The following is a 13,416-nucleotide window of genomic DNA, read 5'->3' as shown; positions in this document are numbered from 1 at the left end:
ATGATATACATCGACTCCTGAAATAATTCATTAACACACAGCTGACGGAAATATATGACCCAATCTGATCCACTCAGACTAAAGTCGGAAATTTTGAAAATTGAATGACTGCCATTACTAACTTGCTCAGTACCCACAATTACTGATCCTATATCCCCAGATCTCTGAATACTTGGTTGCAAAATTATGAACCTTTTATGTGTCCATTTGCTTAATCGTTTTATTGTTTCCTTTTCTCCTCACCTTTTGCTTATATCTCAGCTTCATTGTTGCCGACTTTAGCATGATTGGACCAGATCTGGCCACATATGCAATACTATTCGCAATACATTCTTCACATCTGCATCAGGCACTTTTAGAATAGCTGAGAGACTATAGACCTACACACCATCTATCACTGCTTAACACAAAAACACCAGCAGCTGAAAGTGTCACGTTTTCTTCACAGCATTTGATTTGCAATGTTTGCAACAACATTTATCTTAGAGGCCATTTTTTTTCAATCAATAGGGGACTTAGATCATTTTACAGCGCTAAAAAAAATAGGTTGGTTAATTGACATATATTGTTGTTTAGTGACACATAATTGCCTGTGGGCCTAAGTGGTGTTCATATTAATACAATCAACTTGTCATGTTTGTGTCAAATTGAAATTACAGTTCTCATTAACATACATTTATTTTTTTACTTACATGAGGTGCATATGTTGTTCAGTTGAAAGGAAACCCGGTACGTGAGTATTATTATACAATACATTCACAACAAGATAAGATATAACAAGGGAAAAAGATACTTGAATCCCAGAGTCAAATATATTTCAAGTACATTACAAGCCACCATTTTTAAGTGCAATATTGCAGGAGGCCACAAAATGGGTCGAAGCGGGATTTGAACCAGCAACCATGTATAATTGACCGTCAAAGGATACACGTTGATAGAAACTATATCAAAGTATACACTATAAAGGCCTCTTAATATCATTTTTATTATCTAAATCAATACATTATTGAAAAAGAGCACTTTGATGTTTTGCAAAAGTTTATTCTACAAATGATATACTTTGAATTTATTGTTGTGACTGGCCGTTTTACAAAAGTGTTGTTGTTTCAGCCCTCTTTAGAACATAACTCAAGAACCATAGGACCTACAAAAGTATTTCTGTGATATTTGAATTCTTCTACACACTCGCTATGAAACGACCAATGAAATTTTTGCTAAAGCTCACTACCATTCGCAAGATGATGTGAACTACTAAATCGCAACAGTTTAAAATAGTTGCTAACCTTAAATTAATTCTTTATTAGTACTTATTTGAAAAGCACAAGTAAACCTGAAAGTGTGGCTGTCACCATGACACCACCTACCTGCTGAAACACAATATGAATCCCCTAAAGGTAATATGAGTACTAATGAATATGATGAATCTTCCTTTGCTACGGAGAAGTTGATTCGTCTTTGAGAGATTTGTATTTGGCTATCCGAGTGCAGTCGACAACAGTATAAAACACGATAATATTTTGTAAAGAGTACGCTTTAGTTCAAGTTGTGGACAGAGTAATGTACAGTTTTACATAATTTGCATGTTTTACTTACAACTTTAATTTAGAAGGGATATTTAACTATAAGATAATAAAGTAAATTGCAAAGCATCGGTCACAGTTGGAATGTAGCACTTTGACGGAAGGTGGCCGATATTCAAGACGGATTGCGTTTCCGATTTTGTAAGAATTTCCAAGGACAATCTGAAAATTGCCTACAAGGCAAAAAAAAATTGTTGCAGTGGCCTTGCCATAGATAACAATACAAATATAAAAAAATATGCTAGTCACTTAAAAAATTGATTTTTATACAATTATATATATATAGGTTAATTGATGCCGCATATCCAACGCCTTACTAGGCTGCTACAATATGATTTAATTGTGCTACATCTAGTGAGGCAAACAGTAGGAGCAAAACAATCATACGATGATTTACTTTTGATCGGCACTTAATAAAGAAATATAAAATGCATTATTTTGAATTCAACGTATACTCAACGGCCAAGTCATCGCATAAAATGTACAATGGGTGGACACTTTACCATCCAAATCGTGCATTGCATATCAAGTGTATTCTGATCCACATTATCAACGGAGATCATACTAAGGATTTCCCTTGTGCCAATATATCTGGCAAGTAGTATAACCTTCAAGTCTACGCTTCCCGAGAATGCTGAGTGAAAAGATTACTGATGTAAATGCAGTTACACCTAAGTTACACAAATGAGATGATCTTATTTCGAAGGCCTAAACAAAAACGAGATTTGCTAATTTCATATCAAACTGCTTATAAAAGTTTTTTTCTAACTTTACTAGCATATATATATGTGTTGATTTGTTTTTTATTTGCCAATGGAATTGACATTTTAGTGAAAGACTTTATAGGAACTAGGTCATCACCATCTATGGAGTATGGTATTTAGCAAACGATATTTTTTTACTTTGACGGTGAGGTCGATGTTACCAAAGAGTAATCGTGGTATAGTATAATTACTTCTATTGGCATCAAATGAGTCAAATGGACCTCACCTTATTTGAAAGAGATGAAAGAAATTTCTATAGGTTTGTTTAATTGAAAAGTACTGTTGTAGTGACATTTATTATTTATTTACTGTCTATAGGCTATTGATGGAGTTCCCTTTAAAACCATACATTTTTTTACATGCTGTTAGTAGCACGTTAGTCTATTTCAAAGGAGGAAAATCCGTCACCATGTGATCCACCTATTCATTACGAACAATCTAGAGTAAGAGTACAAAAATAAAGTGTAAATGAAAAAGATCAGGGCACATATATAGCTGACATTTGAGTGGATTTTTGTTGAGACGATAAAGTGAAGCAAAGCTAAAATTGTGCCAATGACACCATCTATTCTAACACAATTTGGATAACAAAAAGGTGTTGTTTATAGTGCCACTTTATCTCTGGAAGATTTCCCTCCAATACCGATGACTGTGATTTACTTTTTCATCAGCGTGCAGTCGCGGTAAAAAAAACCCATATCATGTATTATAAAAACATCGGTTGCTTTATTAATGCTAGGTTAGAACACCCAATAATATAAGTTAAGTCACAACATGACCCACATTTAGTTCAATGTGTTCATTACGTATGTACTTATGTGTGAATAGAGTTACATGGTGATTCGTGATAATAACCGCTTGGATTGTGTGGAGTTTGCATATACTATTCGAATACCAAAGTATCTTGTATTGTTTAAATGAATTTATTAAACAGATGCTTAACTATATATTTTGAACTTATATTGTTGAAACATGGTAAATGGAAGAACAAACTCGTACACTTGTCAGACGATTCACTTTTGTCATTAAAACGATTGAGCCCATACTCCCTTTGTGGTAGTACTACTTCTGAAAAGCTCGTTATCATAGACCTTATCAATCGCAATACATTACAGATCACAGCAAGTCCAATTCCACTAAGAGAAAAAGTGTCCATGACACTCTACCCTACAGAAAACAAGCGACTATTATTTAATATGTATGTGAATAAAACTGGGGCTCTTCATTCAATTACCTATTTAATAGAAATGGTAGTCTTATTTGTGCCTTTGCATTTGAGGTAAAACAGGTCCTTAGTATAAAATATGGGTTAATTGTTGCGTCATAACCAATGCCCTGCTACAACAGTACAATAACTATATACATGTACAACTAGTGAGGCAAATAATAGGGGCAAAACAATCAAACAATAATTGTTTTGATCGGCATATAAATTAAGAAATTATACAATTAATAAGTTTTGAATTTAGTATAATACTCAATATCGCAGAGATGTAAAAAGGGTGGATACTTCAACATCCGAATACAGACGAACAATGTATATCGCTATCGTGCATAGCATATCAGTTTATTCTGATCCACATTATCATCGGGGATCATACTAAGGATTTCCCTCGTGCCTATATATCTGACAAGTAGTGTTACCTAAAAGTGTACGCTTGCCGAGTATATGCGGATGAGTGAAAAGGTTATTGGGGAAATGCAGTTACACAAATTTGATACTAAATCTTATTTCCAAGGCAAAAACCAAAACTAGATGTGCCAATTTTATATCAAACCGTGTTCATAATTTGGTTTTAATAACATAAATGTATAATGGATCGATATGTTGTTTGCCAACGATATAATTGGAACCATTTTTAGTGATTGCATTTATCGTGTTTATTAAAAGTCTTGGTGTTCCAATACACAACCCAGCAAACACAGAAATGTTTTAATGCGCTATAAACGTTTTATAAATGCGTTTTGGTTTTGGTTAAAATGTTTCAATAAAATAAAATGTGATCAAGCGAGCAGGCCACTAAACAATTCTTCAAAGTTCAATAATTTAAGACAATATTATTACATTCGTCCCACTCAACACCTACTTCATAATTATGTTCAATGTATTTGTTTCGGAAGTAAGTTGTTAGTATATTCCCACCACAGTACGGTTAAAAAAATGTACCGATGGACATTTAACGCGCGTGTTTTCGATTATAATGTGTATGAAAAAGGCTTGTCATTTTAATCTCCTTTTTTTTCTCAAAAAATAAAAACATGAAACAAAACAAAACAAAACAATTTTATTTGCTTGCAAGACATTGCTTGGGAAGTGTTTTCTCAACCTGTTCTTTTTCATTACAAAAGTGCAAAAAAGTATAAAAAAATTATCAGCTGTGCTGTATAATTTATCAAAACAACTGTCTGTTATTTCAAATTATTTAATTGTCGTCAAATTATAATATTCAATTAAAATGGGTGACACTACACTCTGCATTACACTTCTTTACACACGTAGACTTGCAGCTGACAGTACCAACGTTTTTTCACAGCATTTCATAAGGTTGCGGGTCATATGTTTGTAGCAACATTTAACTTACCTCAGGTTGGTGTAATTGACACGTAATGTTGCTCTAAACAACGTGTTATTGTATGTTTCTCATGGGATATTTATTATGTTTATGAAATTAATTTTAAAACCTTAATTTTTGAAAGGAAAGGAAAATCCGTCACCATGTGATTAAGATAATCTCATAAGTACAAAATAATAGGTTATTTTAATTTGACATTTCATAATATGCATGCATATAAAATACGGGATTAAAATGATGGGCAGTATGAAATGTTTACTTTTTAGGGGCGCGCCAATTACCATAATATTAATTATGTTGGTATTATACATAAATTGCTGCACCTTAAATGTTTTTAAAACATTTAATTGAATGTGTTCTGCATACAATGAGCAAACCTAAAATTGTGCTAATGATACCACCTGCTCAGAAACAACTTGGATTTTAAACATAAAGGCATGTAAATGCCAATTTACCTGTATGTACATCGGTACATCTCTGTAAGATTTTTATTCTATACCTTTGGCTGTGATTTATCATGTCTATAAAAAGATCGATTGCTTTATTAACGTTTAGTTTAGAACACCTAATATAAGTTAAGCCACCGTATGACCCACATTTTGTTCAATGGGTTCGTATATATACTCATATGTGAATAGAGTTACATAGTGATTCATGGTAATAACCGCTTAGATTCTGTAGAGTTTGCATGAATATGGAATTTAGCTGCTATTTTTGAAATTTAAAATAGATGATTTAACTAGGGTAAGTATCTCAACATAAATATTTCGAACTTATCATGAGGAAAAATGTTAAATGGACAAAAGTGACATGTCAGAAAATCCACGTTTTTCATTATTTAATCAATGTTCGAGCCTCACAAATCCCATCGTGGTACTTCTGAAATGCTCATTATCATGGTTATCAACCCATCAACCGTACTACATTGTAGCTCAAATTAAGTCCAATGCATCTTTAAAAAACAAAGCTAGAGCCGCTCATTTCATAACATGTTTTTGATGGAAATGATATTTGTACCTTTACGGTTTAAACAGGTTCTTTGAATAAAATGTGCGTTAACTGTTACGTCACATCAGCATACTCTATTACGGCAATACTTCAATATACAATAACAACAGAAATCATCATTTTGAATCCACTTCATCATCAGAACGCTTATATAAGCTTTTAAACTTGGCTTGGAAATTCAATTGCTTGAGTCTGGTCCCATCAGGACCCAATCGAGTGTCTGCACGGATCAACTGGTTAAATCAACCTATATCGCATACAGTAGACATGGTAGACTGCAGAGTAAGCACTACTGTGCTCTGATTGTCATAATACATGCAGTCACAGAACATGCTTAAAGGGCATTGTTAAGATTGTCACTAAAACAAACACAACATGAATGTGTTATAAATTAGAACAACTGCATGTCAATAAATTCAATATCGTCGGTTAACATTTGAGCAGAAATATTGGGCAAGATTCTAGGTAGAGCAAACAAGGCACTGCGGCAGTGTAAATACGTGATGACAGTTCGCCGATACAACAAATTTATATTGCGTTACGTTAGAAAGAGGAAAAAGGAAAAGATGCTAGTGACAGTGTGTGTAACTGTAAGACATTCACAAGTTTCTTCAAGGTAGAGAACTGCAACACTTATACATCATCATAGTATTGCTACCCTCTACTTTTTATTAGGTACAATTTTGGTGTACAGAAACGCTTGTTGTAAGTCATGCAAGTCGTAATTAAAGCCTAATTAGTTTTTATTGTTTAAATCCGGTGCAACCTGCAAACCTGAAATGTCTTTGATATTTCTATGTTTTAAAATGTTTAAGTTCTCCAAGTTTTTTTCAGATTTCTCTTGCTACATATTGATTGGCCCCTAATAATGAACTGATGATATTTGCTGGGCGTGTCATTCCAGCAAAATGTTCAATCCGATTACCAACTACGAACATACAAAAATCAGGAAAACACTCGTGCATGGAAACAGATTTCTACAACGCTCCTATACTAGCTGCACCCTTTCTTTTCCCTGTATACATATAATACATTTATCCGTCTCGCTATCCCTTTTGAAAATACTGATACAGGGCGGACGGCAGTGAAAGGTAATGTTATTATACAGATCACAGATACAGGAATACCAAGATTTAACAGTGAGCTCAGTTTATACCGAAATGGGGCTCCCGTTGATGATATCGATAGTACATTGCCTTCAGCGTGACAGTTTCGACATTTGAAAAGTTAAAAAGAAGCACGCAGTATATATACTAGAGTAACGGGAATTATAACACTTCATGGTAAAGGTTATTAAAACTTTATGTAGTGCTTAAAATATTCAAAAATCGATTGGAAGATAAGGAAGAGCTAGGTTAGCAATGTTTGGTATAGCAAGAATGATAGTTTATCTTCGGCAATACTAATCAAAATTCTAAGTCTATTCAGGTTATGCCAGCTGCACATGCATGCCAGGTTTAGTAGGATTCGCGGGGATTTAAATCGAAGTGAAATAGTCCTGACTAACATTTGCAAATGGTGGTATTGTGCTTTGCCGAAAGGATTGCAACCTACATCCATGTATACTTTCTTTCCCAGAGATTGAGGTAAATATAAACAAGTATTCTTACTGAAATATACATCTACTAAATACCCTGTAAATAAATCAAGTAAAGGCATATTAAAATACGTCATATAAAAATAGGTGAATATATAAGCGAGACATATTTGCTGCACAGTGTACTTGACCATGTTTTTGTTGCTCAATAGCTGGATCAATATTCTCTGCAATGCTACACTGCCCAACCGTGAACAATGACACGACCAAACATTCTTCAGATGATATACATTCCCTCATTTCAAATATATAGTTTTGGTTTCTCTTTTGTTCAGAAACCAAAAATCAAGGGATTAAAAAGTAGGGCTGATCTGATCTGCAATCATAACACTATTATGCTGGGAGGACACAGTATAGGGTATATAACCAGAAGTATACAATAGCCTATTGTGCTAACATAATTATTATCATGATTGATATCGGAAATCTATCCCGCGGACGACAGTTGATGCTCTCTGTCGAAGGTAGGTGGCATAATACACTCACGAGTTCTAGGCCTAGAAATCATATACATGCGCGTATAATGAAGGATGGGGTGGGGTGGGGGAATTTGTTTGTTTGTATGAAACATAAACGATGCATGGAGATGATTTGATTATGAATTAGTTTATTATCCCCGGAAGCACAACCCATACCTCTTTAAGAGGGGGCTCCCTCCCTATATAACCACCTCTTTCCTAAATTACCCCTTTCCCCTCCTCCTCCCCTACATTCGATATCTTCATCTCGAGCTCTCCTCCCCTTCTCTTTCACTTCCAATGCTCTCTCTCATATGTTTCTCTCTCTCCCGGCCCATATCCCCTTGCCCTCCAACCCCCCCACACACACACACACCCCAATCTTCTCCCCTCTATCTAAAAATTGCTTCAGTAAAAGTCATTAGGTTATTAGAGGTCATATAATGGCCTTCCATCGATTCTGGTACATGGGATTAAGGACATGAATCGATTTTGTTTATAGCACCTATACAATTACAGTAGTGGCCCCTTTTGTAATGTCGAATGCAAATATTTCGATGGTCTATATATTTTCACAGTGAAATCAGCTTAGGCTATTTCGTAGTCTCAAGCCAATGCTTTCAAACTAAATCAATGCTTTCAAATGTAGACTGTTTTGTTCGACTTCTCTGCTCGTGAATATTGCACTGCGAAATTTAAACATTTCTTTTGTATACTTAGATCAGGTAACTCGAAAATCCTGTAATTTTATTCGTCACACCACTTATAAGAAACTGAAACCAAAACCGAAACTACCTGTCACAAATGTTTAGTTTTAAACAAAAGGTAGAAACAAAGAGTTCGATATCTTGTGATTCAAGTGGTTAGGCAGGACAATAGGAAACCACGTGACCAAAACCAAAACCAAAACTAAAACTATATATTTGAAATGAGGCATTGAAGCAGGTCTTTAAATACTGAAAAACGACGTGGACGTGCCGATATAGATATTAGATATATGAGTAACACCTGGGGCAAGTAAAATGCATAATCATGATAATATGAAATGATTCTGATGCTTAATAGGGACGTATGTCTTAAAATGAAATGACCGTAAGTATCCATACATTTTTAATGGGTTCTGTAAAGTGTCATGAGACGATTATATATATATCGGGATGTAGTTGTGTGGGTGTCTTATTTTCTGTGTCAGAGAAGAGAAGCAGTGGGTAGCAAGCGGGTGGACAGGGCAGTGGACGAAGTCCAGGGCACCGAGGGTTCATAGTCCCCATGCAAAAGCGTAAATCAAGTGAGTTAGCGATAGATCTGAAAAGGAGATGTTAAAAGGGTCCTGCACTATTCCTTGTCCATGGGCCCCTGAGGCTCTTGATACGCCCTTGAAGAGAAGACTGAAACTGAAACTGAGACTGAAGACTGCACAGTACAGATCAACATACATTATGTCCCTTACCTTATTTAGAAAAACAAATTTGTCAGGCCTGTGGTAGTCCTCCACATCCTGTCTTTGGCCCAATTCAACATTTCTGGCCTGCTCATCTTGACTATCTGCAAATGGTGACAAAGAGTCCCTTGATATCACCATTACAAGAAATGGAGCTAAGGACAACAATAGAACCGTCACTACAGCAAATTGAAAGCCTCTCTTTCGGCGTCGTATCGAGGCCATTCCGCTTGTATATCTATTGTGACATCTTAGTATATAAATTCCAATTGGCATATCAGTGGTATGGACACAAGTTGTACAGGTGGATCAAATATAATAATTCCCCAAGGTCAAAGATTCACGAATTGTTCAAACTTATTATGCTTTCATGCAACATGATAATGACATCGGTATTATATTGTTCCAGTGGTGAATGGAAAGATTGGTCTTACTGTTCCAATTTGGTTAAAAGAATGGTTAGCCTTCGCAGCTTCGTTTATTACGAGTTAACCTGAAGGTTAGTGGGCTGTGAATGAATTGTGCATGTAGTGTACGATGATGTCGATATGCAACACCGAGCCTTATATTGCACTATTATATCTTACGATGACAGCTGATTTTACCACATGGTATTTCCCCAAGTCACGAGTAACGACAAAAGCTAACCTCTTACTACTGCAGTATACATTTGAAGAGCTCTCTCTACCTAAATTTGCAGCAGGTTCATTGACAGTGTGGCATCAGATGCATCTAGTAGCAGCAAAACACATGGTTACTTTAAGTGTACAAAATTAAATTATTATCATAAAAGAATCCATGACAACGTTGGAAAATATTCCCTTGTGACCATTTTATCTGGAGCACTTTTCGTGTATGGGTGTGTTTGATGTGTGTTGTTGGTTACTACCTCCATCTGCAATAGCATTGGAGGATGATATTCATAATATCATAATCAACATGCCCTGCGGCGAACAAGAGGCAACCAACAATCTATCCACCACGTGCTCTGTGTAAACGTCTGTGTATGTGTATCGGAGTGGCGTAAATAGCACATGCGTTTAGATTTCGAACTTATCACTGTAGCCGCGCTGCTGCGAGGTGCCAAATTCGATTTCCCAATCTAAGCATTATGAGTCAAAACTATAGTAGCTCTACAGCAGCCAATTTAATGCACTGTGTTACATTTCTGCTTCTGATTGCGAAGCTCTTATGCCAGAGTTCATAGACGTTCGTATATACCAATCCATGAGATATATCCAAATGAATAGTATGGTTTTACCAATACCGGGACCGACAGATGGATCGTGTTAAATTGAAATGCTTCGGTCGCGGCAGTGAAGAGTGGTTAGGGTAATAAAATTGACTCGATATTCTGTTTTTCCGCTGCCTTCTCAGACTGAAAAAAAAAAAGCCGCAGGTGTTTGGCTGTATACCTGTCGCTAAAATTAAACTTAGTTCATAAGCTCAGACTAAACAGGCTTTCCAGCGTCCGTTCATCGGTTTTGCTTCAACATATCCCAGTTCCAATAAACAAGACGCCGTAAATTATGTTCACAGTGATGCAGTTCATTGGCTGCTAGCACACGACACTTCACATACCCAACAACGTCACCGGCTGAACGGAAAGTAAAACGTTACCCGATATGATCCGTTTTGTAAAACACTTCCTGATAGTTCTCTCATTCACTGAAATCCAGTCTTCTCTTCAGGGTAACTACGCAAATGCGTCAGATGTACTGCCGGGATGTTCTGCCATTGCTATACCTGCTATACGGTAAACTGTCCACTACGACACAGTGCATAGGCATATCTTTTGCTTAGTGCATGCTTTATCGTATTTCCAAATTCATACATGGCATTAAACTAGAAATATTCTACTGTCATAATACTTAGAACGTGTTATATCAATGACACCGGTATTCTCACTGCCATGTGCAATCAGGTATGAAGTCCATACTTTACCCTTTGATGCAAAACCAGGGTAGTCTCATATCGAGTGTTTTGACCCCATATTCGGGGCTTTCCCAACACAAACAGACATACGTCATAAGCTAAGTGATGGCGGTATAACTACAATAACTAACACTCCGCTCAAGTTCAAGTGATATTTACTGCGGTGAACATAACCTACAGCGGGCGCAAGTTCAAGTGACATTACTATGATGAACAAGTATGATACTGTTCGTTATCTTTCCCGAATCTTACCTTGAGACAAGAAGACCACATAATACATGTAATATATGAATAACAAGTAAAAAAAAAAAAAAAAGGGGGGAGACAAGGGGATTAGATGACAAAAGACAGAGGAATACTTATTTCTGAGTGTTATTTTCTTTCCCAAATCCTTTTGTGAGACCAGACAACCAAAACGATGAATGAAGATGAATAACAAAAAAGAGACAAGAGGATAACAAAAGACAGTCCTGGGAGGAAATCTTAATGACTATTGTTTTTTTTTCTTTGTAGTTTGCCTTGTTTTTGATGTAATAATCGGATTAACTACCATAGCAATAGGTGAAACAATTTTTGAATATTCCAAGTTCAAGTTCAAGTTTATTTCACCATCATATTATATAACAATAACAAAATATCAAGAAAAGGATGGTAGGACAATCACAAGAGCAAAGCTCGTAAGATATGATTGCCCTCAGTGCAGAAACAAACGACGCCTACAGACAACAGACAAGGACGGGGTGCAAACGCAGACTGGCAGGACTAGTGCGGACAGACAATGACGTTGGCAATGGCAATAGCATATAAACAAAAGTCAATTGAAAAAAATGCATTAACTTTAATACAGTACAAAAAAGAATATTATGATACAGGGCATTTATGAAGCAATAAATTTATGAGTATAAAGAAATCAGATAATCTTTATAGCTGCGTTTGAATGAATTAGGAGACAAGGCGACATGGCCAAATCATAATTGAATATTGTAGGGCGAAACTAATTGGATGAGCGTGTTGAATAACTGTGGATGGCCAAATTTTTAACAAAATAATTGGCAAAATTACAAGGCATGTTGTTAATACTGAAATTTTACATAAATAAAGCTTTGATAAGTTTATTCCGCACTGCACTGGTACGTCCACGCGGTACCTCTGCCTCTTGGGCCCTGATTTTACTGAGCACGTGGTGAAGTCAAGGAAATTGGGTTATATCTGACTGTATTAAGGAGGCGCTTTTTACACCTTTGCGAAAGAAGACAAGCCTTAGGGTAGATGACGTGAAGAACATTTTGATGGGAACAGTCACTGAACGTCCTGCCATCGCTCAACTTCGGGCCTATTTGAGCGATAACAACGTGTACACCTTGAATCACTCAGCCTACCGCAATGTTGAAACTAGTACTAGTCAGAGTGAACAACGACTTAACTTGAAGCTGTTGAAGGTCATGGAGAAGCTGTGTTGGTTCTGCTTGGTATGTCAGCAGCATGTGGCACTGTGGATCATGAGATCCTTCTGAGCAGGCTGAAAGATAGATATGGAGTGACAGGCACAGCCCGGTTCACTACGTAACTTGACAACAGGCAGTCGTCAGTTGATGGTGAAACATCAGACCCAATGATTCTGAACTGGCGCGTACCGCAGTTGTGGGTCATGAAATGGTTGTTATTTACGCTACCCATGAAGGATATAATCACGCAAACTTTATTTATGAATCAAGCTATGCTTATCTATGCTGTCTTGACTGGAGTATAGCATCTGTGACATTCGAGAGTAGTTGACGAAATCATTCTCCTGAATAACACCAAGACTGAAGTGCTTCATGTCAAGTATCGTTATACCAGAAATGTTCCTAGTATCACTCTTTCCATTGTAAATGTTACAGTCTCTCCGTCAAAGGAGGTTCGTAATCTGGGAGTTGTTTTTGACGCACTCCAAACGATACTATATAGACCATACAACCATTTGCAGTGCCATCTACGCTATCTACAAAATCGATAAGCAGATGCCTTGATGCTGACGGTACTGAGAAATTGTTTCATGCCTTTATAACCTTGCGTCTGGG

The 13,416-nt window shown here is 36.3% G+C and overlaps 1 protein-coding gene across 1 annotated transcript in view; it reads right to left on the bottom strand.

The window, feature by feature from the left end:
- The window catches only part of LOC140152631 (N-acetylgalactosaminyltransferase 7-like), a 227,187-nt gene extending 215,759 nt beyond the window's left edge, over window positions 1-11,428 (bottom strand). Inside the window, exon 1 of the mRNA XM_072175053.1 lies at window positions 9,431-11,428. Within this exon, the coding sequence (XP_072031154.1) occupies window positions 9,431-9,697 (267 nt within the window). The 5' untranslated portion in view covers window positions 9,698-11,428. The remainder of the gene's footprint in view (window positions 1-9,430) is intronic.
- Window positions 11,429-13,416: the final 1,988 nt, after the last annotated feature.

The sequence above is a fragment of the Amphiura filiformis genome, chromosome 5 (assembly GCF_039555335.1).
Source record: "Amphiura filiformis chromosome 5, Afil_fr2py, whole genome shotgun sequence".
Lineage (NCBI taxonomy): Eukaryota > Metazoa > Echinodermata > Ophiuroidea > Amphilepidida > Amphiuridae > Amphiura > Amphiura filiformis.
The sequence above is the reverse complement of the archived record's forward strand: the minus strand, read 5'-3'. Positions and strand labels throughout refer to the sequence as shown.